Source organism: Apteryx mantelli, chromosome 5 (assembly GCF_036417845.1).
Source record: "Apteryx mantelli isolate bAptMan1 chromosome 5, bAptMan1.hap1, whole genome shotgun sequence".
NCBI lineage: Eukaryota > Metazoa > Chordata > Aves > Apterygiformes > Apterygidae > Apteryx > Apteryx mantelli.
In genome coordinates, this window is record NC_089982.1 from 77,838,927 (window position 1) to 77,863,831 (window position 24,905).

The 24,905-nt window shown below is 38.5% G+C and overlaps 1 protein-coding gene across 1 annotated transcript in view; it reads left to right on the top strand.

The window, feature by feature from the left end:
• The window catches only part of ZFYVE28 (zinc finger FYVE-type containing 28), a 164,129-nt gene extending 141,510 nt beyond the window's left edge, over positions 1 to 22,619 (top strand). The window contains exons 10-14 of the mRNA XM_067298298.1: positions 4,907 to 5,061; positions 5,639 to 5,755; positions 7,362 to 7,466; positions 19,269 to 19,372; positions 20,308 to 22,619. Of these exons, the coding sequence (XP_067154399.1) occupies positions 4,907 to 5,061; positions 5,639 to 5,755; positions 7,362 to 7,466; positions 19,269 to 19,372; positions 20,308 to 20,439 (613 nt within the window). The 3' untranslated portion in view covers positions 20,440 to 22,619. The remainder of the gene's footprint in view (positions 1 to 4,906; positions 5,062 to 5,638; positions 5,756 to 7,361; positions 7,467 to 19,268; positions 19,373 to 20,307) is intronic.
• Positions 22,620 to 24,905: the final 2,286 nt, after the last annotated feature.

Genomic DNA, 24,905 nt, shown 5'->3' on the forward strand with positions numbered 1-24,905 from the left:
GGTAGACATATGTTCGTATAGGTACGCAGAAGTAATGCACACATACAGTCCACTAAGGTTTGCAGTTAAATTAAGTTTGCAGTTAATGTTGCATGCTACTTCTACCTATGCTTGTGCAGTTTACTGGAGATTTCCAGAAAAAGCGAATAGAAACCACTGATATCCCAGGTATTTGTATAGTATAAATGGAGTAAGGGAAGTCCCTGAATTCTATATTGACATTTTTCTAGTAAATGTGTCATGTTGCTTGTAGAATTTACAAGTGTTTTGCTCTTAGACACTTAGCTGGGATGAATTTGTCTCACTGGAACTTGATCCCTCTTGATTTAAAAGCATTGCCAACAATCTTCTGAGATCTGTACGTGAAAATTAGTCATGATTAAAGGCATTGCCTGAAATCAGAAATGTAGAGGGTGGTCTTTCCTTTTGAAATTGGTAATGTTATTGCATCATACAGAGTAGAGTAGACATATGGGGTGATTTTCTTCTTTGCTAGACATGGCCACCTGTTGCTTTTAGTCTAAGATTTCTAAAACCAATCATTTTAGAAGTTTTTGTGACTCTCTTGAAATCAGGATAATTCGGTTGATTTCTTTGTATATTCTATACAGTGACCTTTTAAATTCGTTTTACTTGCTATTGTTTTATATTTAATGCAGCCTTGGGAGTTTGTGACTAATGGGAATTTCTTTGAGAGAATCTTGTATATTCTGCATTCAATTCAATAAGATTTCAGGTTTAATGAAACAAATGCTTCTAGACAAATTCAGAAGAAAACATCCGTGAGTAGCTACAGATTTCTAATGTCACTGACTATATCTGAGGCCAAATGTAGCAGATTTAAATTTGGAATAATTTTGAATCCATTGATTTTGATTGCTCAGTTTGAGACTTTGCTGCTCTTAGTCTTTTTGGATGAGTGTCAATGCTCAGCAGCATTCAGCGCAAGGCCTAAGGTATCACAGATGGTTACGTGAAACACCTGGCAACTTCTGCAAATGTCAGTCATAACCTTTTTGTTCCACAGTCTTGTTTTCCATTATGTATAGATACTACTACTTAACCTGGCTATAGATATCCTTTGGAACTTAAAAGCTGTAAAGCATGTTGGTTCCACAAGTGAAAGGTGATGATATATGCAGTGACAGCACTGGGTTTTGTTTGTTCGTAGATAATTAAATTTCACAGACAAGCTTTAAGACTAAACGTCCTTTCTAGAGATACATATTTAAATGCTGAAAGAGGATAACTAGTCTTATAACATGATAAATGAAGAGTCATTTAAAATTATTAAGTAAATGCTAGCCAAGTCAGGTAAAAAGCTGATTTATTGCATCTGCCAGAGGGTATTTGTTCCTTTATAATGTATAAGCAGTTTTACTGTTTGGAATCAAACTTTGACATAAAGTCTTCCTTCTTGATACTCACCTTCAGACATAATAACTTTGCAGTGTTTTCACAGTATGAAAAATAAATACATGATAAGCATTTATATGATAAACATTTAGCAAGGGTAATTCCATGTTTATTTTGGTCTTATCTCTACGTTTATTATTTTCTTTTCAACCTAATTCCTTGGGTAATGCAGGGTTTTCTTCAACCAAGAAGCTGAAAAAAATGAGGAAACCTCTCTCACTACTTTGGACTGAAGTATGGTTATGCTTATTCTGCAGTGGTAGTCAATTCTGCAGGTGCTGGCACTGAAACCTTCCAAATCCCAGTATAATCTCTTGATGTCAGTAAAATGCTTCCTACACATCTGGTATCAGCTGAGAATTTTCATCCAAATTATGTGAGTTAGATAATCAAGCAGAAGTGGTATTCCTTATAGAATTACAAAACCAGCTTGTTTGTAAGAATAATTTGGACATCAAATAAGTTGAACTCTACAGGTCAAAATTCAGGTTTGTTTTCTATAATGTCAGTTTAAAAGTCAAGAGAATCTTTAATACTTGCATAGATGCACTCACTGCTGTTTGGGATACCCTGTTATAAGAAAAGCTGGCTCTTCTGACTATTTACATGAAATGGTTAATTGCTCTGTTTCTGTCCTTACAGTATTTCTCACTGCCTCTACACTATTTATTTTGTAGTTACATTCTTGTAGAGAAAATATATTTTAAAGTAAAGAACAGATGGTCATTAGTCATTCTCTGACAGTCATTTCTGCCTAAATCTGACTTGGTCCTGTTGGTAAAGGCAGAGTAATTGTTTCTTTCTGATTCTGAAGCGATTCTTAGATCCAGGTTTAAATTATTCTGGAATGTTCGCTTTTCTCTTTGCAGTGGCATCAGCAGTCCTGAATACAAAATACCCTCTTTTCTGAATGTGTTTGTATGGATACTGTATTTTGCGTATGGCTCTCTGCATTTAAGTGTATGTTATAAATGTGTGTATTTATACATGCTGACCTTTCATCACACAATGCCAAAACAGTTCATATGTGCTCTGTGCTAGGGATTGCATATGAAAAAAACAGCCAGTCTTGTGGTGGGACATTACTGGTCTTAAAGACTCGTCACAAAAACTAGCATAGAATAATCTGGACCAGCAGTAGGTAAAATCGTTTCCCTTGGACGTAGGAGGAGACTTTCAATGGTGAACATTATTATTAGAGCTAGAACTTGTTCAGAAGGGTGGAATAAACCTTTCTTTCTCCAAAACTGTAAGGGATTAAGTATTTTTTATTCTTGAAAGGCAGTTTTCACAGCTCTCTGCCCACTTAACACCCTGCTCCTAAACATTTCTTCAACCGTGTCTTGGAGGGAGGGGAGTTATCCTTCAATCTCTAGCTCTTCTTTCCCCTGCACTTAGGTTTTTGCTTAGTTTGGGAGTTCCAAGGAGACCGCCATAATAAGACTATATAAACAAACTGTATTTGTTCCAGTCATTAGGTCTATACTTGTCTTGAAGAGCAGTTTATGCTGCAAATGTGTATATCACTGTGAGATAATTCTTTTAAAAACGGGGGGAAAAAAGTAAACCTTTTTGGCCAAGTTAGGAGCAAACAGAAATCCCTTTATTTGGGTATATGAACAGTTGTGCAAATAGAGCAATGATTTAGCTGCATACCGTTGAGAAGCAGGGATCGCTTCCTGGCTCTTACCAACTTTAGCAGTTTATTGCTTCATAAGTCACCATCATACATGACCTTTTCACTGTCATGACCACAGACCTTTCCACACTATTGTGGAAAGTGTATTGTTTATCCACTATGGAAGAACAAGGGAAAAATTGAGGGAGAGAGAATTCTCATTCGGTTCTCAGTATATTTAATAAATTTAGTTAGCAGTGTCACTGAGGGGAACTGTAAACATAAAAGTAACTTCTTTTTACATGCTTTTGCTAATAGCAATAGATAAAAATATAAACAAAAATGAAATTCTTGCAAGCCTAGTCTTTACTCTTTGTAATGGGAAGCCAGTTAAGGTACCCAAACTATCCATTTTCCACTGATATTTCTATCAGTACCTAATCTCTAGTATGTATTTATTTTCAGTTCTGTTTTCACTAGGGATTTGAAAATTGTGTGGTCTAATAAATTTATTTTTGCATTTTTAAGAATTACCTCTGTAGCTCTCAATTAGAATTTCAAAATCATATCCCACAAAACTTTGATTATAATTATTTTCATATTATTTCTGTAAATGTTACCTATGTGTCTTACCTGCAATAACTGTTGATGCATACTGTCATAGGGACTGAATCTGCAAGGTGGTGAATGCATAAGCACCTAATAAAAACAGGCTGAACTCAAATAGTACCAGAAATTATTTCCTTCATCGTGCTATGTATCTACCAATAACATACTTTGTTTTTTGTTTTTTTTTTTTTAGCGTGGTGGTTGTCTGTATAGTAAAGAATGCTGGAGTTTTGTACAGCCAAAATAGAGTTAGAAGTAAAACATTCTACTTTTTCATAGTTGTTGGTGAGATGAATTTCTTTTCTATCTGAGGGAAAAATTGTTTTGTGTTCCTCTGTCTCTGAATACGATAGAGTAAGAAGGCATGTCTTCCAGTCAACACAATGAATCCTTAAAGCTTCAGTGTAATTTCATCCCGTGCTCTACTCCCAAATGAGGATCTTTTTTTTTGTGGGAGAAGTGCTACATTTTCCCTCTGTATTTCTTTTCTGAATGCACCTTGATTTAGAAATAGTTTAGGTAACTCCAGATATTTGAAGAAGCTGGATTCCCACTAAAACTTCTTAGGGGACTCTGGTTTTTTTTTTTCCAAGCTTTCCCCCTCTTACAAAGAGGTGTAAATGGCAAGCGACCCTCTGTATGGCTTTTTAAATGAAGGTTTAAGTCTCCAGTAGATATTTGGTGACACATCTTAATCTCTTTGGTGTTGATGAGCCATTCTGTTGCAACAGTTTGACATTCAGCAATCAGGGGAGTAATCTAGCTCTACTATGCAAATTGTATTTTATCACCTTTCTTTCCATTTTTTCTGTAATATCTGGATTCTAGTGACTCTCACTATTTTAATTCAGAAATTTTTTTCAAGTTAACTTCTACATTAATTTCTAAGTTGACTGCAGAACTGACCTACTCATTTTCAGACTGATATTCCCCTTTCGGGTTTTTGTTGCAGTTATGGTCTTAGGACTGCGCTTTTAATGGAAGCTAATGTGAAAAATGGCACAACACTTTGTAACAGTAAAGGGGAATACAATAAAATACAGACAAATAATTTTCTACTCAAAAGTTGTTCTGCAGCTATGGCACAAAGTGAAAATCAAACACTATGGTGATTGATTGCCTGTTGATTAACTTCAACAAGAATTTACAGCAATTATTCTGTTTTGCTCTAGAGTATTGCTTGAGTAATAAATCCTTTACAATTTACTGAACAACCAAATGAAGATTTACAGTACTATTTCTTTATATTTTTTTCTCCACTAGCAGTTTAATGACGAGTTCTTGTTCATCTGATGACATTGATCAGGAAGAAATTCAGCTTGCTTTGCAGGCTGCTAAAATTGCCACCAGAGAAAAGATCAGATCCAGATTTCATGGCAGCAATGATCTTATTCACCGGCTTTTTGTCTGTATCTCAGGTATGAGAGTGTCTTTTTGTTCTGAAAGTAAGTCTTATTCACTATTTTCTCTGACATGCACAAAGATACAGGGTAGTAGAACGGACTACAGATGACATAGCCGAAAGACTCTGGTTTTGGGCCGAAGTTGCAGACTGGTCTAGCGAGGTCTGTTGTCTGAGGGAGACCAAGTTCCAGAATCAAAGAATGCAGACATCTTAGACCTATAGTGATGAAGAGTTTGGCCACGCAACAGGTTTGATTTTGTAGCGCTTCCTTTTTCTTGGTGATGCTCTATGTCTTAAAGGGACAAAATCTGATCCAGCAGTTATGTATTGATATGAACGGAATCTCTCTCTCTCTGCCAAAAGCACAAGAAAAATATATAAACCAAATTGCAGGTAATATAAAGGCCAGAACATGATTTGGTATTATGGTAATTTAGTTTAATTAAATGTGCAATTTTTATCACTAACATAAGCAAGTAATCCCCTCAAGAAGAAATATGAGGCAATTACAAAGAGCAATACGTAAATTTAAGTAATTGGTGAATAGTAATAGTCTAGTAATAGTTCCATCCTTTTTTTCAAACTCCTAGGTGTTGCTGACCAACTGCAGACAAACTATGCTAGTGATCTGAGAAGTATCTTAAAGACCTTATTTGAAGTTATGGCAACCAAACCTGAAACAGAAGACAAGGAGAAGCAAAAGAAAGGTGAAGAGATTTAAATAGTTCTTTTCTATCATAAATTTCTGCTAGTAGCTGCATGTGGGTCCATGAACTATTTGGCAAAATTTCCTTAACATTTTGTTAAATTTCTGACAGGGCTCACTGCACAGTCATTTGACCTAAGCTTAAGTCATGGAAGTAGACTGTAAACAAGATGAAGTCAGTAGAAGTATATGTACATAGGCGTATGTCCTAAAGCAAATTTTAAAAAAGTTAAGGCTTTCAGAGTGCTTCTGCAAATTTCCATATCTATATGGATAATGGACCAGTGTTTCTAGCCAGTATGGTCATAATATAATGTATGCAGAGTTTGGGCTTTATGGTTTTGGGGTTTTCCAGGTATTATTTCACAATGGACACAGTTTAGTTTACCAAGACAAGTATGTTTTGAAGATGCTGAAATCTGGCCTGTCTTGTAAAAATGGCATCTTAACTGGTGAATGCTGAATTTGCCTTCAAAATAGAAAAATGTCCACTTTGATTTCCAGGTAATTAAGATAAAGGAACCAGAACTAGATTATGAGCCAATACAGGAAAAATTTTTCTAGCTTTTTTTTTCTGTATCACCATTTTATTTGTTTCTTTTTTGAAGAGGAAAGTCTGCTAACTCACCTAAAAATAGCCATGTCATCCCAGCAAGACTGCAATTACCTTTGTTCTTTGTTGTTATTAGACCTCCTAGCATCTGAAGGCAATCAGAGCTCTTGTTTTTCTCCCTTTCCTCATGATTGAAAACTTTTCCTTTCCCCTTCTCCCTGTTTCATTTAAAAGCATTGATAATTTCTGTTTTCCTAGAGGTTTTACATGAAATGCTAAGATAAAAGTTGGTTAAAATTAGCAGAAAAAACTCCAATCCAACTCAACCCTGCAGTGGAATGATGCACAACATACATTATGGTCCTCTGTTGCTTGTGGTTGAAACTTACCCAGCCTTTTATGGTGGCAGGATTTTTTGCTATGAAAAGAGGCTGTTTTTTCATGGTCAAGAAAAAAAGGGTTTGGACTGAATTGTTAATGAGAGGATCAAAGAGCATTCAAATAAAACATAGAACATTCAAATAAAAGCAATGAAGAAACTGGAGTTGGGAAAAAATTATCACTAGGAAATATATGGTAGTCAACAGTACTTAATTGGAATAATTTCTAATGGATGAACTATTACCAAAAAAAAAAAAAAGGACAATTTGTTGGCAAAAGTAAGCATAACCAAAATTATGGGATGAAGTTTCTCCTTGATTTATGTGATTTGATGTGCACTATTCACCTAGGGAATCTCTGGCTGTCCTCATAATCTATTTCTTTGTGAAGGTTCCAAGTAAGGAACTGGGAAATAAAATATAGGATGCAGCTAAACTGCTGGAAGAGAGGACTAGATGTCCTGTGATAACATTGTCTTTCATTTCTGTTGTCATTCCAAAAAAGAATAGAGGATACTTTTAAATTACTGTTTGTGCCAAGGCAAAGAAAAGGCAAGAAGTATAAGAAGGTACATGTAGATGCTACTGTAATCTAATCCTAGAAATCCTAACATGAACATTTTAGTGCAAACTGGAAAAATAAGAATTCAAGTACTTTTTGGTTTCTTTTGCAGTTAATCAGGGTTTAAGGAATGCAGCATTGGAAGACTGTGCTTTATGTCAAGAAAGTATATCATCTTCAGAACTTGCAGCAAAAGCCAGAGATGGGGACTTTGAAGGTACCTTCTTATTTCTGAGAATTAAAATAAGACAAAACTGAGGTATAAAAAAATAGTCATTAAAGTAAAAGAAAACTCATTTAAAGTTTGGCTTTAGAAAGTGCGTGTAAGATGTTTTCGTAGTATGGTATGTAGTATTGTAATTCAGATGATAAACTGAGAGTATTTTTTCTAGAACTTTTTCTAACAGCCTCATGAAACTTTGGGATATAAAAATTGCCAGTTCCAATATGAATGCCTTTGTATCAGTGCAGAAAGGTTCTGTATAGTAAAGGCTTTAACATAGTGTATGACATTACATGTCACAGGTCTCAGATAGCTATGTAAGATGCAAAGCTGTAAGGTCTTCTCAGCCAAATCTAAAGAGATCTTTTATATCATTAGGTGTGCATGGAAATGCTACTTTTTTCTCCAGAAAATGTACTTTTCCTATATTCTGCACTTCTATCTTTGAGGAAAATGGTCAAAATATTGCTGTTATTGTTTTCATATTCTTCGCCATCAATCAAGCCCATATTACTTGAAAGTAAATTAGAAAAAGTTAGTTATAGGTGACTGTTCTAAGGGTGTGCCATAAATGCTTGTATTACTTGAATCTCACTAATATGCGGTAAGAGTGAAAAAAGAGCATATGTAAGTCTCAAAGTTTAGGTCAGTATTCAAACACTGAGAGCTCAGAGTTTTGTTTTGGGTTTGGGGTTTTCTTGTTTGTTCATTTAATGGAGCTGCAGTAGTGCTTAGCTTACAGTCATGGACTATAGCTCTAGTGTGGTAAATATTGTATAAACAATGAATAAAAAGGCATCAGAGACCTTACAGTCAAAGAATAAGAAAAGAGAAAGTAGATATATGGGATACAGCAGAGAAGAAAACAGTCGGCTTTGGTCTTCAAGACAAGGTGGTGGTTTCAGCACATCAGGAGCCCAGTTATTGGACAGATAATACCTCTGTAGTTAGGTGAGAAATACAAAACAACCATAAACTGTGAAACTGTATCTAAACTTCCCTGAAATTCAGCTGTGTGGTAATTTCACCGTGCTTTAAAACCTTGTTCCACTGTTGTCTCTGCTTGTTTGGCTATATGCAGTGTCTATCCATGTGCACCACTGTTCTTCCAGTCAGAGGTTTTGAATCCAGGATGGCTGAGATCTGAGTGATAAGCAACTTAAATCTCGATTTGTACAGAGAAGGGAGGCCAACAGACAAGAAATGTTAGTTTGTCATTTGTAGTAAGATCAGAGATCGTAGTCAAAAAAAGTTCTTAAAGATTAGATTTTAGAGTAATGCTAAATAGTTATATTATGTTTGCATAAAACCTATAGTTTGTTGCTAACCCTTCATTTGAAGGTAAAGCAGGCTAAAGGATTTCAGATGTAATCTATTTTAGAACAGCAGGGCTAATTCATTCACTGTAGAAATAATATCTTTTCTGGATGAAGATGATTTTGAAGCAGATAAAGAATTGCTCAGTAATAATTTTAATTGATTTTTCTATTGTGCCATAATTCAGAATGTGACAGAAGGTGCAGTGAAGAACTGTTTCACATAAAACAATTTTTTAGTAAAGTATGTACCATGTATAGGCTGTAGTTGAAAAGAACGCAAGAGATTATTCACTCACTACTATTTAAATTTATATTCTTTTGTTTTGAATTGGTGACGATGCCGTCAGTGAATCTGACTTACAGAGCTCGAAAGCAAGATATTCTTAGTTGCAGGATGCTAAATAACCTTCTCACAGTGGATCTGCATTTTGTCATAGCAAAGGTGCTTTACTTCCATGAAATGTTGTTTGGCTTTTATAGTTCCTCAGCCTTTCATAGTGTCTTCTATGGGCACCAGGAAGTTTTGTGTTTGGAGAAGTGCAGCCTCTGGACTGGGACGTTATTTATGGAAATAACAAGAACAACAATCTTGGCACTTGAGTGATGTTATGGCCAGATACCAGAATCAGCATGGCTGCCATGGCACAATGTTTCCCATGCTAACATATCCTCTGGGCAGGGCCAATTAGCCTATGCTTTTGCAGATATGCTGCTGTTGATACCCATGCTTGCTCACTGGGACGGCTTGGGCATGTCTGAATGAATCTCTTTGTAGACATTCTCTGGGAGTCTTATCTGGCTTCTGTGGAAATGGCTGTGCTGTAGATCCTTACTTTGAATAAATCCGTACAGCTCCTCTGGCTTTGTTAACTGCACCTCCTTCAGTCTGCTCTGTTACTTAGCTTTCAGATTTCCTGATAGGCAGGAATCTTCTGTCGAGATGAGGCAAATATCACAAAAAGACAGAGAGTGATGGGGAGCATGGAGATAGAATTCACTTGGATGAACTCTGCCTTCCAAACATGAGACTTCTAAAAGGTCTGCAAAAAGGAACATCCTAAGTGGATTGGTTTGTTAAACTTGTGTACCCTGTAGAAGCAACCCTTCTGTGTCCTCTCCTCCAGTACATTCCTGACCCTTATCCATTCAGGCATAGCTCACAAATTGTCATTGCTGGCAAAGCTGTACAGGCTTTTCTTTGGCTGAGGCCAATGGATACATGGTTTTGTTATCGCAAAAGCATCCAGTAGGTGGCATTAACTTACAGCCATGTTCTAACCTCAGCAGCCGTGTGTTTCCCCCATAGACCTCCCTAAGTACCTCATTTTTGCAGGTCCCTGTGGCTTTGGCAAAAACACTTGGCTTCAGTCTATGTCCTCATGTTGTGCAGAGGGTGTGGAAGCCACAGCTGCTGACTTCGTGCTGGATGATGTTTGGGTCAGATGAAGGCGTCCGGTGGTTGGGGCAACCTTTGCTGCCGGAACGTCTGTTCCCTGCCTCTTGCAGTGAGCCAGATGGATTTGTCCTCCAGACCAAATCTGGACCGCAGGCCACCAACAGGAATGCACTGCAGTTGTCACCGTAAATGATTCAAAACAAAGTCTGTTGACAGCACCACACCAAAATTAAGTATATCCTTTCTTGCACATTATTTCAATGCTTCAGGTCACTCTTAATGATTTCAACAGAAAATGAAAACAGTTTAAAGCAAATGAGCACATCAGTAGGTCCTCCCTTCTGCCATCATGGCAGAGCACAAGCATGTATCGAATTGAAAAAGTCCAGTAAGCTGTCTGCTGGGAAAGCTATTTCCAATTGTCAAATAAATCCCTCTTACCAAAAGTACCAAATATTTAAGATTGCATCCAATCAATGCTAGTAAAAAAGTAAACCCAGCAACCCAAACAAATAATTGAATAGTTTTAAGATTCAACTGAAGATTCCAGCCTCTACGCAGATTATGAAGATGAATCACTTGTTTTTGCAGATTTCTCATTCTTACCCTGTATAAAACCCACCAGCTGGTCTGGGTCATAAAACAAATATGAATGTTTATTATGAACCAACTGACATTGACAAAGGGTATAAGAGTTAAAACCTGTGACCTTTTGAAGGCTGAAATACAATAAACTAGAGATTAACCAGCATTCCAAAACAAAAAGCATTTTCAAAAATACGGATGAGCCCATGGTATATATATATTTAGCTGTGATTTTCTGATGTTGCAGGATTTTTTTTTCTTAGGAAGCAAACGTATTTATACTTCAGAGAATATATAAAGCAGTACATTTGTATATAGAGAGAATACGTAAAGTAAATACATTTACATTTTCCTAGAATATAAGGTGAATTTATACAACATTCCCTAAAGTGAGTTTTAAGTATAATAAAATTTTGTGCTCTGGTCATATGGTGGAAAAGGCCAGGAATGACAAAGTTCTGTATATAAACTGAAAGCAAACGGTGGTAGCAGTAGCTCAGAAAAAAAGCGGCTTGGGCTCTTTGCTGATAGCTGAGCAGGCATGGTGCTTGCTGTGCACTGCAGCAACAGCAGAAAGGGCTGGTGTCCCCGCAGCTTTTGTGGTCCTGCCTTTCTCCCTGAGTGAGGGGTGAGCTACCAGCCAGCACACCCGGTGGCATGGGGGGTTATCGGGCAGTCTCCCAGCTCAGGCTTGGGGCAAACCGTTGCTGGGTAATAAGCAGACCAAGAGGTTTTTATGTGACTGGGAGTGGGCAGCATGGGTTACACACAGATTAAAGCAAACCTTCGCATTTGAAAATTTTTAGAAAATTACTCCGCAGTTAACGCAGTGGGAATGTATCCCTGCTGGGACAGAGCTGTATCGTTCCTAGAGACTGCAGTATGTGTTACAGCTTTTTAAAAAATACATTGGAGAAGTAGAAGTTTGATGCCTTAAGCCGGGTTATATTCGGGTTATTGTTTCCAATCCCAGTATAAATCTATCTTTGTACATGCCTGCAGTTTCCCATATATATACAGTAACTTTTAAATTTTTGTTTCTACAAAAATTTTTATTTATTCATTTCTTTATTAATCTGTAATTCTGATCAAGCATAAGTCCCTGGTCACCACATTTCAGGATTGTCATTGTGCGCCTGATGATTTTAATAGTTAACTTTGCATGGCGAATCTGAGTTTTGAGCATATTAGGGTTTGGGGGTGATTTATCACTCAGGAAGATTCATCTGTTGGGATTGAGGAAGGCTGAATATTTCCAATGTGTCAATGTCATGAAGTTACAGGCAGACTAAGAGAAGGTGAGTTATGTTTCTGGTCTAAGAACACACATGGAATTTAAAAACTGGAAAATTTTTCAAGAAAAAAAGTGCTACGAAGCTGTTTGTGCTCCATAAAAATGTGATCGCTGTAGCATCTCAGTTCTTTCTGCAGCCATACATTCATTTCTCCTCCCTTTCCCTTTAACATTCATACAGAACTGCCCTGCTCACTGCCACCTAGTTATAACTCCAACCATAATGGATTTGCTATGTCTGCCAGTACAAATAACCATTTGCGCCAAATGGTGTTAGCATCTGTTTACTGCGTAACAGCATGTTATTTCTCCTTGATCCCTTTCCATCTCATAACATACCAGCCCACCCGCTTTTGTCAAGTCACAACTCCTTGCTGCTCTCTAACCAACAGCACTGGCACAGTTCAGTAATTTATGATCCTAAGGCTCAAGCTTTTCTTCTTTTTGCCATATGGAGTCGCAAGGTCAAGAAAACCCTCCCATGCTCCTGTATGTGCAGAATCTAATCACTATGAGCCTAGAATTAGCTGTCAACCCTATCTGAATGTTTCAATTTTTCTTTTGTTGTTTACACGCCTGTGGCTCTCTATTATTTATAATGATGACCAGCAACACTTTCTAAATGAAAGAAGTTAAATCGTTGCACAGTTCAGTGGCCAAGCATATTCTGTCCTTATAACTTTTTCATTTTTCCTTATTCAGCAGCTCTGCATGCATTGTATAAGAGGAGAATTTAGTATTGCGTTTTCCAAAATGAGACAATGTTTTATAATCAGCTGAACATATTTAATCATGCATGTAAAACTACTGGATTTCCAAATGTACAGCTTTTAGGTAGTATTTCAAAAATTTGGTCTGACTTCAGGTTAAAGAACTTGCACAAAGTCTCTTACCTTTTAAGAGACTATCCCCCACTATCTGCACAGTATGAAACTTGGGACTTCATTGCAGGAGGAGAGAAAACAAGCCCATAGGTACTTGCAAAGCACAAGTTCTTTTGGCTCCACAGTGACTTAGCTGTTGAGATTTTTGAATGTCTGAATTTTTCTTTGTCCTAAAAATACACATATCAAGTGTTCTTCTGGTATGTAGTAAGAAGATCTACAGTACCACCTTGCTTTCTAGGTTTTAAAACCTAGGTCAAGAATGTGTCAGGAGAAAAATATTTGCAATCCAAGTGTGTGTTATTAGAATAAATAATTTGCGAATCTCAGATTTGGGGGCTTCAGAATGTATTTTTATTTTGTGGTCTGAAGAGAAGCCAAGATGCTTAAAAGTAATAATAATTTTTAAAAAGTTCATGGAGAAACCTAGAGGAAAATTGTTTTGTAATTGTTGGTGACTGTTACCAGGAAAGACTTGTAATCACTGTTATATGGAGGATACAGAATCAAGTCTCAGGTCCGTCTGATTTAGAGTAAAGATTTGAACCACATCCCAGTGGAAGTCAGTCTTTTCTATCAGAGTTGTTTAATTTTTTGTAAATTACTTGGTTGAAAGAGAGAGTTGCTGGTTATGTACTTGCAGAGAAGGACATCATCTTTCAAGATCATGTTGATTCAGGCAGAGCAGAGGTTTGAACCAAAGTCTACAAAAGCTCTGTGCTGTGGTGAGAGCATTCTAGATTTGTGCAGAAATTCTGTCCTAAGAAAGCTGTTTGACAGAGCTGTCCCTGAAGTTAAGAAGTCTCTGCCTCTGCTTTCTCCCTCGCCCCCAAATTTTCATCAAATAATATTGTTGAAACAAAAAAAATATTTCTGAATAAATTTCAAGCCAGCTGTAATCAACACCAACTACACTTCTTCACTGAGATTGCATTAGTATGATAGCCTCCTAGAAATCTCGGGTAAAATATAGAGATTGCCCAGAATGACATGCAGAAAATGGTATGTCAGAAGGGACAAAAAGGTTCATTTTACAATGGCAGTTGAAGTGAAGGGTAAAGTCCTGTTATCTTAGTTCTCCACTTTCTGTACTTTAAACTGTAAGAATTTACCATGCTTCACAATTTCTGCTTCCATCAAAAGAGCTATAGCAAGCTGATCTGACCTTTTTTGCAGCTGTGAGGATAATGCACTTTGACGGCTGCAGCAGTGTAAGTTCAACACGCTGCTGTAGGAACAGCCCTCTTAAGGTTAGTTTGCTAAGAGTATAATCAGGGTTATACATGAAGTGCTCTAAAATTTAATATACATTGATCCAGGAAGAGCTTACACTTTGAGTTCTGCATTAATAGTAGTATTTGATAAAAATGAAAGATTCAGAAGGGTTTCTTTCTCTGAATTGTCTGACCATAATGCAAACAGTGTCACAAGTTTAGTATTTAGCAGGTGGTGTTCTACAGGCTGTCATGCTGTGCATGCTTTCCAGTTTGTTTTCTTCCAGACTATAGATTTGCTAAATTAGACGTTCTTTTAGAGCTCTAACAACTTTATGTTGTTTTTTTTTTTTCCTCAGCCCACCCAGTCTCTTGTGTCTGAGCACCATCGAATGAACTTACTCTTTCTGGAGAAGGGTTCAGTGTTATTTCAGAACTGTGTGACTCAAAGGTGTCAAGGAGATTGGATTTGTACAGTGTACTCTCATCTGAGACAGGGTTCAGTTTTTAATTCTGGTCTTTCTGCCTTCAGAGTTGCTGTTGCCAAATGTCCAGCCCCTCACATCACCCAGCAGGAACTGTTCTAATGACAGAACATACTGGCATTGTCTTGTAATGTTGTTTGTATCAGCACTGATGGATCTAGGTCCAGGCTCAGCAACTCAGGCTCTCTTGTCCTTGTGTTCTGTGACACAGAGATGTTATCCTCGCTTTTGTCAGATTAGATAGGACTGCAGCAGATCTATTGCACATATTTAAACAAAATGAATTTCACATGTGCTTTTGGACAATGTTTCCAACTTGTATGATTTTTATTGTGATTAGGATTTTTTCTTAAAGCTTCAGCTTCTTGGGTTTTTGTGACAATTTTAAGTTTTCATAGAGCAGAATGAACTACTTTAGCTAAAGAGGTTGCAGAGACAGAGAAAGGTGACTCTAAAAGCTACAGCACAGCTCAACTCAAAGGCCACAGAATTTCATGATTTATGAGCAAGATTATGATGCAAGATTTTTGAATAGTTAAAATTTAGCAATACTTTTTTTCTTTTCTTTTTTTGGTCTTCACAATACTTGGTTTTATCTTGAGTCTTTAAAAAAAAAATTCCTTTCTCTAGGCTTATGTTTCTTATTCATTTAAATACTTGTTTCTCTTCTTTTTCCTGTCTTTTTCCTGTACATGCTTTTAATGTTTTCTCCTTCTCAAATTTATCTCTGTTGTCTTTCTGTCTTGTTAGTTCCTTCCCTCCCTTCCTCCTCCCCTTTGATGTTTCTGCTGTGGTCCTCATCTGCTTCCCAACAGATTTCTCTTAGCCCTTATTGCATGATAAAGCAATGGGCCAATTAGCCCACGAACAAGGTTTTCTCTCTACTCCGTGTGCAGATCTCTGAAGCGCAGAGAGACAGTGCTTTAGGATATTTCAATTTGCTGCTGCATGCAGAGCTAATGGAGCAGTGTAGCCAGCAGAAGGACCATAACATAAAAAGCCTCCTGGTGCACTGCTACTGCCCTGCTTCCAGCATGTCTTCAGGATAATGCTAGGAGTTTAATTTATATAACTCACTGTAATCATCATCATACTGAAGCTTTATACCCTCATGAGACTGCTCTTCAGAGAACATTTCCAAAACCTGTTCTATAAAAAACCTGATGACTCAATCATTAATATATGTAAGTTGGAAAGGCTGCTCCCATGGTTGACTGAGATGGGGCTTGTGAAGGGACCTAGGAATAGAATTGAAGGTGTCGAGTCCATTGCTGTTGGTACCTGCATGGTGTGAGGGAGGCTCGAGTCACTCAGAGCTTCATGCAAGGTGCTGAGCACTTCAACTCTAACCCAGGATTGCATTTAAACCTTCATTTCTAAGCAAATGCATAATCTAAAAATGAAACTTCTGTTTTTTGTAGTCGGCATAAGGATTTTTTTTCAGTCACAACTGGAGTCAAAGGCACGGGGCCAATGGCCCCAAAGTTTTGTATTCTGAATCTTATTTCCCCACTGCATCAGTGTGTGGTTTGGGGCAAGGCATTTCTCTCCTGATTTCTCCCCCACCACACATGAATAGACCGACTTACCAACAGTAGATGGGTGATGAGGATTAAAGCGGTTAGGTGTTTGCATAGCATTTGGGATGTTAAAAGCTGTTACATAACTAAGTGTTACTATTTGAGGGTGTGCTGCAGTGCAGCTGATCTTGATGCTAGTAAATTGGATGTTAGGAGGGCACTAAAACTCCGAAACAATACGGCACAGTGAGGTCTCATAGCCCTGTTGACCTGCCTTACTCCTGTTGAGTCACTGTCTGGGAGAAAACGTGCCCTTTAGCTCACTCTACTGATGCACGAATGTTAAGGAGTGGTGAATCAGCTGACACGATACCAACAGAGGTAAAAGAGAATTCCTCTAATTTGGCAAAACAGACCGTATAGAGGCATATACTGTTTCTATACATTGAATACCAGTGAGATATGATTTTTTGTATTATGCAATCATTAAAACAAAGACTGCAAATGAATTCATCTTTCAGTAAAGTAATTCTGTAACCATAGACTATGGGCTACATGATTGTTATGGGTGTATAAGATCACTATTTCTCAAAATATTTTTGCTGTCTCTGACATGTATATTTTTACTTTTTTTCCTTTAATTTAGCACTGGAGACAAGTCTATACAAGGCCAACTCCCTTCCTCCCCTTCCCCCCCCCCCCCCACTTTTTCAACATTGCACATCAAGGGCAACAACAGAAAAACAAACAAACAAAACCCAAATGGCAAATACCTGCTGATAAGAAAGCTTCTTTCTGCTGATGAGCTCCATATTCTCTGTGGAAGGGTTACTTTAGTTTATAATGCATCTGCACTAATCATGGATCTCAGGAAAGGAGTGATTATGGTACTAGCTGCTCCAGAAGTTTCAATTCATAATAGAATTTACAAAAAGGGGCTGTGTTGTGCGGCTTTTCTCGAAGTGTTAAAATTAATATTCACACTAAAATGAAGGTTACTATCTTCAGCCAGTTGGTAAATCATAGGTAGCAAAGTAGGCAACTTACCAAACTGCTTCCACCAGCTCGGGGTTCGTATGGTAGGGAGACCTGATGGCATGGAGTTTGCATAACTTCCTAAATTTCGCTGTCTTTAAAATTAGTGAGAATTGAGGGGAAGATTAAATACCTGAAAACAAAATCAAAGCTGCATAGTCTAATGGCAAGTTTTAAACAGAAATATCTTTGTTGGTTTGGTTATTTTCCATGGAATACATGTGACATCCCAAAGGGCCTCCTGGATGGAGAACGTGGAGGTGCTCCAAGGTCAAAGATTTCACGTCATGATTTCACGTCAGAGATTCTTGCAAAAGTGATATGAAGTGTCCAAAATCCACATCACAAGCTGATATTAGGAGTAAGTTACACCAGACAAATTACATGTAGTACCTAGGGAGGTTGCAGAGGGGAAGGAAGAGAAAAGAATGAAGAGGAAGGTTTCTTGATTTCATTGCTATTAATGCTGAGACTTAAGCTGGTAGTCCTACATCGTCCTACTATGATAGGAAAGAATGTCTTTTAAGGAGGATTTTGTAGCAGTTCAGTTCTAACTTTCTAACTCCACTGTTCCTGGGGTTGAGGTGAAGGGCTGCCATATGCAGTCTCCTTTTTTCCACCACATAGGTCATTTCTTTGCACACAGACTTTGGTTTGGTTGTTCTCCCTATTGCTGTGACTTTATCAGAAAACAGCTCATTCATTGAATGAAAGATTCCTTTCTTTCCTAGTTTAATTCCCCAAATAGTTTAGAGGAGTTCATAGTAGTTGTATCAAGATTTGAAATTCTCATCAATTTTTTCTGACTTATCTGCTTTTTGAACATTTTCTGCATTGAATTGTATATCCTTTTTGTTTTTAAGCTGATAAATGTTGCAATGTGACAAACGCATGAAAACTGGTCACAGTTACATTTAACAGAAGAATACAGTGGAAATTATGTGGATTTTTCATCTAATTATCTTTAATAATTGTTCATTCTTTTTGTCTGTAGCTGCTGTGCACTCGATCTCTGTATTAAGTGTACTATATATTTTTCTGTTGGAGAGTATGCTTCTTGAGGCAGGGTTTTGCTTCTTAGGTTTATGAATCAGCAGTCACATGTTGCATACTGTAAATAATACTCGGAGAGAAGCTGCACATGGGGAACTTGGGTAAATATATCCAGCAGTTCATGTTCCCTTGTGTCCATAGGTTCCTTCTGGATAGAAGTTGGCTTGCCCTTGATTAGATTTTTATTAACTTAGTTAAGCATCATTTCTACACTCAGAATTTTAGACTCTGAGGTCACGTGGGCCTTTCACTTGTAGAGGCAGTTCAAGAGAAGCAGTGAGCCTAATACATTTTGATTTGTAGAAAACAAATCACTTCACTGCTTTGCTTTTAGGAGAGGTTGTGGAGCTCACAGGAAAAACAACCTATTAAAACATGCTGTTAAGGATAATGGTAGAGTTCTTTCTCTGCTAATTTTTGTGCACTTGATTTTGCATTTTTGCTTTAGTTGCTGGTAAGGCAGACTTCCAGTAAGAGCACTAATAGTTTAGCAAAGGGAAATCAGATCCTGAGTTTATCATCCGTAGGGTTGCTTGCCTAATTCTAGAAAAAACAGTCAGCCTTTCTGTAGCAAAGGCTGAACGGGTTAGAAATGACGTCAGCACTAAGCTTGTTTTGATGGTTGATTGGTTTGTCAAAAACACTTGCGTTCCAGCTCTGTTTAATAGTCTCTTGTCTTCATACTTTATTTGCCTCTCTACCTTTCCTTGCCACTTTCATTTGCAGAGTATATTTTTCATTTCAAGTCCACAACTGCCATGCGCTGTTTCAGTTTAAACGCCTGCTGCACTCTGCCCCGAAGGTGGCTGCCTCTCAGTGAAATGGGGAGTGATCCCACTTAGTCATTCTTAAACTTACCTAGTTGTTGTTCACAAAGCACCTTGAGACACTTAGATGAAAGCTGCTGCTGTTATATTTTATTCTCCCTACTCCCTTGAGGATCTTGTAATCACATGTTTGTTTTTATTCCCTTTTGAAGTATGTTCCCTTTTGTTGCTATGTTTCTGACAGATCCTCCTGACTGGGTTCCAGATGAAGTCTGTAGCTACTGCACTGCGTGCAAGGCTCCTTTCACAGTCATTCGCAGGAAACACCACTGTAGGAGCTGTGGCAAGGTAATGACTCAGTTAAACATGTGACAAAATGTCAGCCAAAGAGAACCGTAAATTCACGCACACCGCAGGAACTCAGCTGCACAGCAGAATGCATGCTCTTGACCAGGAGTTTCAAAAGTGACAAGTGTTTTTGTACGTCTTCACTGTCAACTGTTCAGCTTACATTTAGAAAGGAAGGGGAGGGTCTTGAATTTTATACAGTAGTAGACATTTGCCTTCTAAAAAAAATCAGAGCTCTCTGTTGAGGTCTTAGAATGAGCACCCTAAATCAGGAGTCACTCTGGACTACATCTGTAAACTTTAATGAACTTCAAAGTCAGTGCTGTGCACAGCCTGCGCTGTAAGGGGTGATCCACTGTTCAGCTGCACGAACAGGGTGTCTCTGCTTTCTTTCTAAGCCTTTACAGGATGACTGTGGTGTAGAGGGCTGCTGCTTTGCAAGTTTGTGGCAGAGGAGGAGGGAGCGACGGAGAATAAAGTAGTCATGTGCCTTGCAGAGCCAGAAATCTGCAGTCCCATTTCACTTGCTTTCTTGCTTGCTGATCAAAAATCAGGAGGGTAGAGAAATTGTTTTGTTGACTTTAATACAAGACTCACATGAGTAAGAACTTTGGGGATATTCACAGATGTTGCCCTAGGCTTTCCCTAAGGTCAGTACTGGTTACCTTCTCTGGAGGAGCCACCTTTCCCCTTGACCTATACAGAGAGACTGGTCTGCCTTGGCTGCTAATGTTAGTGCTTGCTAAGCGTAGTCAGATTAGTTTGTTTTTGGACTATGGATTGCCTGCAGAGGGCTTTTAGTTGATATGCTCTGAAAGGTGGTGTTCCCAATACACGAGAGCATGGTGCATACAATCTCTCCCTTTTCTTGAAATCGGTTTTGTCCCATCAAGTTCTTTAAGGAACTAAAGTGAAATCTCCCTCTTGTTTTTCAGATCTTCTGCTCCCGCTGTTCCTCTCACTCTGCTCCATTACCTCGTTATGGTCAGATGAAGCCTGTCCGTGTTTGCACTCACTGTTACATGTTTCATGTCACTCCTTTCTATAGTGACAAAGCTGGTATCTGACGTATTAAACTAGTGATGTGTCTACTGGAGTCTTACACGGACTAATATATTTGACATAAGCCAAGAATTAACTTGAAAGAGGGACCCGGTGAGGGCATGTAGGCTTTGACATCCATTATTATAAATTTTGTACAGACAGTTTTTATTGCATTTTATTACGCTGCTAAAGGGAAGTATGAAGCGTCTGTAGCTCTAAAGCTACAGTACAGTCTTCCATAAATTTATAACATTAATGTTACGATGCCATATGCCGAACAAATGCACTGCGTGGAAAGAAATAGGGCTTAGAGAACTGAACAAGCATTGCTGCTTATCTTACATGCTAAGAACAGAGTAGCCGGTTAACTAGTTCATCACAGCAAATCAATTCCAAAGCTAGGATACTTCTGTGCTCACTACAATTCTAGCATGGCTGTGGATGTCAGCTCTCTCCCTCCAGTCGCGGTTTAGCTTTCCCATTACTGGGTTTTTGCTACCTATGCTAGGATTTATTAAAGCAAAAATATTTCAAATCCATATTCAGTATTTATGAAGGCAAATTTTGTTTAAATCACATAGGAGGAATGGAAGGTCCTGAAGCAGTGTGTTTCTGTTGCCTTTCATTTACTGAGCTGAGCAATAACTCTTAAATTGTCTTCTAAAAATTAAACTTTATAACTTCTAATTCCATATTTGGGGATTTTGAAATTATTTATAACCTGCACCATTTATGCTAAATCCTGTTAATAAAAATATAACACAGAGCTTTGATTTCTATATCAACAATTAAAACTTAACAAACTTCAGTGGAAATGGTTACCAAATGAATGATTTACTATTAAAATACATATTTTTGAAAGAGTTTAGCAGCAAAATTCAGTAGATGTGACAAACGATTTATCCCATGCTGAGTTTTTTTAAATGATTTTTAAAAGACAAGTATGTAATGATATAATATATTCAAAGGTCCTACAGAATGGTCAACCAGGGAAGGGTTCTTGTTGTCCACCTTTGGCAGAGTAACTGTAAAATATTGCATACTGTTACTTCACTCATGCTAACACCTCAGAAAACATTTGTATTTATTTGAAACACCGGGGATTAATTTTTATTTCCACTTGGAGAGGAAAGAAATAAGATTCACGTGGATTCATGCTATGATCTTGCACAAACTATTTGCAGTAAGAGCTCCATGAGCACTGAGGTTTCAAAGACATTTGGACGTGCTTTGAGTTAGCCACATTAAAAGCAAGACACTGTGTGCTGTGGTTACAGAGGAAATGAGATCAAGAGCTCTTTGCTGTATCCCCTTTCCTGACTTGCAGTGTTGCACAGCGTGTTTCAAACCGATACATACAAAAAAGGGATGAGGAAGTTGTTTGCGGTATCATACTCAAGAAAGGTTGTCACTCAAAACGATAAAGCAAAACTGGCCGGTGTTGTTTTCTTTGTGGACATTCCCTTTGTTATGTGGTTTTATATTCAGTGTTAATGAGCCATATAAGGGTATAACAGTTTGTTGGCACTACTGTCATTTTGAATCAGATGAAACAGCTTCACTTAGTTTATGTGTACTGCACAAGCCTTATGATGCTGTTTGTAGATGATTTCAGCTATAAAATGTTATCCTCACTTTATTTAATTTATTATCGTTTTCCCAAAATTTTTCTCATGGAGTCCTTGAGCTGGACTGTCGGATTCTCCAGAACTTGACAAGGCATGGGGTGGGTGTTCGGTGGGAGGTGGGTAATGTGGTGCAAGCAATGATACTTATTCAGGCTTAAATCTCAGGCTTCACATTGCAATGATTATTGCAGTTTTATTTTTAGAAAAATGACAAATATAATGCTTCTTTTATAGGATAAAAAAAAATACAACAAACTTCAATTGTGAAATAAATATGCACAAAAAGTTGCTTCTGTGAAAAAAGAATCTTATTTAATGGACTGAATATTTATTCAAGCTTGTTTTTATTTTGTAAATGCTGTAATTCAGAATCATTTCCATAAATATGATATTTAAAGATCTCAGACACTATAGTTTCTTATGTAAATATAGACTCCTATTTCTCTTACTGAAAAGCACAATGACTATATCAGTACTAATATACATTTGCCTCAAGGAAGACTTTCATCTTGTAATCTCTTCAGATAATTAAAATGTCAGGACTTTCTACTTCCATGTGCTGGATTGCGCTTTCATTTCTGGTCTGTTTACACACAGTGACAGCTGACATCCTGTCAAACTGGCCTTGATTCTGTCTTGCTTTGCCCAGTTTGCAAATAACATGAAAGAAATGAGTTTAAATTGGAAAATGGAAGTCACCCTTACACACAGGGGTGGCAAATCAAAGCCTGAGTACCAACCTGTCACTTAAGATTTAACATGCTTTGTGCTATCCCTTGCCCCTGGCTTAAACTCTCCCTTCCCCAAAGATCTTGTGTCAATGGCCACTTCACACACACAGCATATTTGGTCTGCCTGTATCAAATCAGAATAATTTATTCTGTGAGTGATGCAAGCCTGCCATGAGAATAATGATCCTTGGATCTACCTGAACAGTTATTCTTATAAAGTATACATGCCCAGTACTGATTTGTTATGCTCGTTGTATAAAAGATGTAACTGATGCAATTGTTGTACGTTTTCAGCAAATTTTTTTCCAGAGAATTTAATGTATATCTTTGGGAGGCCATTCCGCTAAAGAAAAAAAATGTTATAGCCCTGTGGCATTAGGGTTTCCACTTCTCAATGGTGCAACAGTAGGAAAATTGCATGGGAATTTTGTTAACAACTTTAAGATTGCATTTGAATTAGCATACAGAATTATTTATGGGCAAATATTGCTCCCTTAAGGTGTTTACATGTAAATGAACAGTAGAACTTTGTCCTAAAGGGATTTTTTTTTTTTAATGAAATTCACAGTGCTTGAGGGTTTGTCAAAGCAGGGTAAAAAGGGATCTCTTGTTTTCTCCAAATTCCCCATTGATTTCTCCATTCCTTGTGGGGGTGCTACAAGGGAGCCAAGATGGGAGAGAAAGGTAAGAACATTGCCAAAGGTGTCAGTAATTCAGCTGTGTTGGACTTGCCTGCGTGAGAGGTTCCCTCCGAATCAAGCCTGTTTTCAGAAAAAGCTTACAACAATTTGTAAAACGATCCTTTCTGGAGCTGTGCTAATCATATAGTGCTTCCTGCTCCCTCAGGGTTTGCAAAGTGAGGCTGGACAGCAGGGCTCCCTCTGCAGCGCAAGGAGCTTCACTAAAACATCTCTCTGCCTTCAAGGAATACTCCTAACCAAGAAGGCTCAAAAATGCTTAAAATAGGTCACACAGCAGCTCTGTGAGGAGGAAGGGGGTGAAAGCGATGGGCAAGGGCAATGGCCCGAGGGGGGCTGTTATCTGACTTGGGGAGGGAGGGAGACGAGCTCTGCGGGTGCCTGTGCGTGCGGTTGTGCCTGTGCCCCCCAGGGGGACGGCCGGAGGTGGGCTGCAGAAGTGGTGGACATGGGAGACTTGGCTGTGAGGCAGGTTCAAATCCAGCCACAGCAGGACCGCTCCTGGGAGCTGGAGGGTGGTGCCGGTGCTCTCAGCATCTCGTCCTCAGCTGAACTCGCTGTCGGTTTGTTCAAAGTCAAAGATGCTGGTCTGCATCCTTGGGTTACCCTGGCAACCCTGCGCTCCGCATGCCCAGCCTGCCGCACTGCCTGCCCGTGCAGGCACCGAGCCGCCCGCGCCCCCCACCTCGGAGGGGCTCTGGTGCCTGAGCATCTCTCTCGGTAGCAGCGAAGATTTATGCTGCCGAGCCAGAGGCTTACCATGAACTCTCATTTTTCAATAACGTTTGAATTACGCTTTATTTATTGTGCTTGTCCTGGAAGGGCTCTCCTCCATGAGCATGCCTTTGAGCACTTTGGAGGGTCCTCCAGCTATTTCCCCTTCCCCTCTTCCAGCCCCTTCCCCAGCTTTCTGTTTCTGCTGTGGAAACTGGGCACCTAACTATGCCCAGTTATGCCTAGGTAGGCATCTAACGATGCAGCCTGCTTGGGTGCCTCGCAGCTGGCGAAATACTTGAGGCGATATTGCACAATTCGGGGAGCTTTCATCCCTGTTGCTTCCTGATCTTCCCCCTCAAGTTCCCCGGCACAGGATCCTTTCGAACCTTCATTTTGTGTCCTCGTACCTGCAGCACATCCTGCCGCACACCTCCATCCTGGCTGCCTGAGCTGCCACCGTTTTTGCACCGAGGTGTATAAAATGCTGCAATATTCCTTTAGTTTGGGGAGGAGAAAGGAAGAATCTTAAATCCCAGAGTTTAATACCTACTAGTAAATATTAGATACTACAAAGACTAAATTTTCATTTGGCTGTCTATTTTCTTCAGTATTAAACCAAAAAAAGGCAAAATATTAGGCCAAAAGGGTGAAGGGGAGAAGACTTGTTACAGCACAATCTGAACATGTGAAGACAATGTTTTAATGAAATAAGCAG